Source organism: Zingiber officinale, chromosome 1A (genome assembly GCF_018446385.1).
Source record: "Zingiber officinale cultivar Zhangliang chromosome 1A, Zo_v1.1, whole genome shotgun sequence".
In the NCBI taxonomy this organism is placed as follows: Eukaryota; Viridiplantae; Streptophyta; class Magnoliopsida; order Zingiberales; family Zingiberaceae; genus Zingiber; species Zingiber officinale.
This window is the reverse complement of record NC_055987.1, coordinates 137,967,099-137,970,917: the sequence shown is the minus strand read 5'-3', so window position 1 is coordinate 137,970,917 and position 3,819 is coordinate 137,967,099. Positions and strand designations below refer to the sequence as shown.

Below are 3,819 nucleotides of genomic sequence, written 5' to 3'. Positions count from 1 at the left end.
TTGAGATTATATTTAAGTATTATATGATATTGTTTTTAAAAGACATCTTGCACATGACATGACGCATGTTTTTGAAAGACATCTTGCATATATCTTCTATGATATGATATGATATGATATGACATGATGCTCTTTATGATATGATATGATATGATATGATATGATATGATATGACATGATGCTCTTTTTTTTATGATATAATATGATATGACATGATGCTCTTTTATGATATGATATAATATGGCATGATGCTCTTTTATGATATGATATGTCATGATGTTTTGTTTATAGAATGATATGATATGATATGTTATGATGTTCTTTTACATGATATGATGTTTTAGACGATTATGTCTCCATGCTATATGCTTATGTGATTATGCTATGATACATGGTTTTTGTGAGTAGGAAAGGATCTTACTAAGCCTGTGTGCTTATAGCTTACTTTCCTTGTACCGCAGATAAAGGTAAAAGATGGATAAACTAAGGGAGCAGCAGGAGGGGCAAGAGATGTGTGTGGTAGTGGCTCGGCTAAGGAAAAAGATCTGCTTATGTTAATTTATGTGGTAAAAAAGATGATTCGCTCGCCCCCAGCGCCCCCGCCAATCCGTCCCTAGGCCAACACGGAGGAGGTAAATCACGGGTGACTACTAGCCATTAGTGCAAATGGCCAAGACATGGGGGAGATTATGCTCGGTCACGCCGAGTTTTGACCCCAAGACCTCATGTGGTAACACCCCAAGTCTTAACCATCGCACCGCCCCGAGGGGACTTGCTTATGTTAATTTATGCTTGATATGAACTATGCCTATCTTATGTTAATATTTTGCATGATTACATAATACTTATTCATGCTTATGTTGGAAATTGATATCATGACTTTTTAAATTTCAAATTATGTTGAACATGCTCATATGATTATAAATGGTTAGATAATTAATTATTGGTGTTAAAAAGAAAAATAAATTAAAAACATAAAAGAATATATTAATAAATACTTCCGCTGCTTTAGAAATAGATTAATATGCATGTATGTTCCCGTAACCCCGCCCTACCAGAGGGGCGGGCGTTACATCGTCCCTCGGACGCACCGAGCCCGTCGGCTCTCTCCCCGTGCCGTCCTTCTCGCTAGCCGCGTCTTCCGCTCGACTTCCTGTGTTCCTAAGCTCCTGCACACTTAGACACAAGGGGTAGACAACGCAGTACCTAACTTAGCTTGTTTGATCACATCAAAATACCTTGGGATTCCAACACATACTGCATCTACCGACGGAGGAAACTTTACAGGCGACCGACCGGCTGGCGGGCTCCAAACACCAGATAACCATCCGGGGACCCCTGGTGAAGGTCTAGGAGGACACTCGGGCGCGCGTTGCTTTGATTCCCCCGAGGTTGCTCGACAACAACCACATACAACAGGCTACCGGGGTAACTCTTATCATAACCTTCACTTTTTCATTTCCGTTCGGCACTGATTTTCCCCTCTGATCTTGTTGCAGTATTGGGTGGAGAGTGTTGCAGTGAGCAACTGCCTGACGCTCCTAGAAGAGGAGTTCAAGAAGCTCAAGGTTTCTGGTGGGGTTCCCCCTCAAGGCCCCTCCTATACCGAGTTGAAGGCGGACCTTGACAAGACCAAGAGACTACTGGAGGCCGAGCAACACAGATCTTCTGGCTTGCAGACCATGGTGGATCGGCTCAAGGCCGAGGTTAAGACGTATGACAAAAAGATCGAGCAGGCCAACACCAAAAAGAACACGGCTATCTCCGATCTGGTGATAAAGAACACTGAGGCCCGGGCCCTTGCGCGAAGGGTCCAGGAGTTGACGGACCTGCTAACCGCTGAATAGACTGCCCGCTCGGGAGAGGCGACTGCCCTGTGAGAAAAGTTGAAGAACCTTCAGGACGCGCTGGAGGCCTCCCGAGCTGCGTTCAAAGAATATTAAGAGGCCGAGCCGACCCGCGCCGCCGTCTTGCGACAAAACTATATCCGCTCGACAGAGTTTATTGAGATAACGAGCGCTTGGCTCGTTCGTGCGTTCGAGTTGGTCATCACTGCCACGGTTGATTATCTGAAGACAGAGGATCGTCTCCCTGAAGACTTCATCATTCCTATCCGTGACCATGCCGGGCTTCTTACCACGATCCCAAATGAGGTCTTTAATTATCTAGAGTGAAGTTGTTGATATGAACTTGCCGTTCGGCCTATTTTGATATATGTACTCGCTGTTTGGTCTATTTTGATATATGTACTCATCGTTCGGCTTATTTTGATTAACGAACTCTTTCTGGGCCTTCCATTGCTTGTTCTCTAGCTGTGTATATTCGAGCGGAGGATTACTTATTCCCTCGGTCGCTACTAAATTCGTCAGGACCTCATTTTTGATCTTTGAGCTACTGCCCGACAATCGAGTTAGGATCGCCTCCTTTCCCGGGGACCCATATTAGATTGAAAGGTACGAAGGCGGAGCTTCATAGTCATCGCTCTACTCTGGGGTTTAACGTCGATGCTCGACAATCTTCAAGCCGGTTGTTTATAGCTGTCGGTTCGGCTCTGGCGTTTAACGTCGCCGTTTGACGGTCTTCAGGCTGGGTGTTTATAGCCTCCGGTTCGGCACTGGCGTTTAACGTCGCCGCTCGACGGTCTTCAGGCCGGGAGTTTATAGCCTCCGGTTAAGCTTTGGCATTTAATGCCGCCGCTCGACGGTCTTCAGGCCGGGTTTTTATAGCCTCTGGTTCGTCTCTAGCGTTTAACGTCGCCGCTCGACGGTCTTCAGGCCGGGTGTTTATAGCCTCCAATTCGACTCTGTCGTTTAACGTCGTTGCTTCACGGTCTTCAGGCCGGGTGTTTATAGCCTCCAATTCGACTCTGCCGTTTAACATCGCCGCTTGATAGTCTTCAGGTCGGGTGTTTATAGCCTCCGATTCGGCTCTGCCGTTTAACGTCGCGGCTCGACGGTAAGCCGGGTGTTTATAGCCTCCGGTTCGGCTCTGGCGTTTAATGTCATCGCTCAACGGTCTTCAGGCCGGGTGTTTATAGCCTTCGGCTCGGCAATGATTTTGCAATCCTTTGTTTCTCAATTTTAACCCTGTAGCCAAAAGACGTAGGACAAAAAGGGATACACGGTACTAAATACATCGGCGCACCTTTCACCCATCTCAGTACGGCTGGAGATGGTTCGCACTCCATGGACGTTCCAGTCACCGTCCGTCTTCCTCTTCTAAATAGTAAGATCCCGAGCGGAGCTTCTCCACGATCCTGAACGGTCCAGCCCAAGGAGCCTCCAGCTTGCCGACGTCGCTGACCGGCTTTACCTTCTTCCATACAAGGTCGCCAACCTGAAAGGCTCGGGGGATCACATGCCGGTTGTAGCTTTACCTCATTCTTTATCGATAGGGTGTCAGCCGAGCGGCTGCCTTGACGCGAGCCTCATCCACCAAGTCAAGCTCAAGTTGTCTCCGCTCGGCATTGTCCACGTCGTACTGCTGCAGCTGGTCAGATTCTATCCCGACCTCGACGGGAATGACTGCCTCACCCCCATATACCAAGTGGAAAGGCGTGACACCCGTCCCCTCCTTTGGCATCGTTTGGATTGCCCATAATACACCTGGAAGCGCGTCCACCCAGCTGCCCCCGACGTGGTCGAGTCGAACTCAGAGAATCCGCAGGATCTCTCGATTGACTACTTCGACTTGCCCATTGCTTTGGGGGTAAGCCACTGAGGTGAAGGCCTGCTAGATGTCGTATCTTTCGCACCACTCTCTGAGTTGTTGATCGACAAATTGTCTTCCGTTGTCTGAGATGAGTCGACGCGGGATGCC

General features: G+C 47.9%; 1 protein-coding gene across 1 annotated transcript; it reads right to left on the bottom strand.

The window, feature by feature from the left end:
• Positions 1-3,198: 3,198 nt before the first annotated feature.
• LOC122003691 lies at positions 3,199-3,582 on the bottom strand. Its single transcript, XM_042558762.1, has 2 exons — positions 3,415-3,582; positions 3,199-3,336 (listed from the first exon to the last, which is right to left on the bottom strand). Exons 1-2 carry the CDS (start codon positions 3,580-3,582, stop codon positions 3,199-3,201), a joined length of 306 nt encoding a protein of 101 aa, XP_042414696.1.
• Between the last annotated feature and the right edge of the window lie 237 nt (positions 3,583-3,819).

Bases quoted from the DNA above. Each gene is read 5' to 3' on its own strand.
- LOC122003691 (XM_042558762.1), bottom strand. From the start codon at position 3,582: ATGCCAAAGGAGGGGACGGGTGTCACGCCTTTCCACTTGGTATATGGG. The intron at 3,337-3,414 runs GCAGCCGCTCGG...CGAGCCTTTCAG, and splicing joins TGGATGAGGCTCGCGTCAAG to GTTGGCGACCTTGTATGGAA.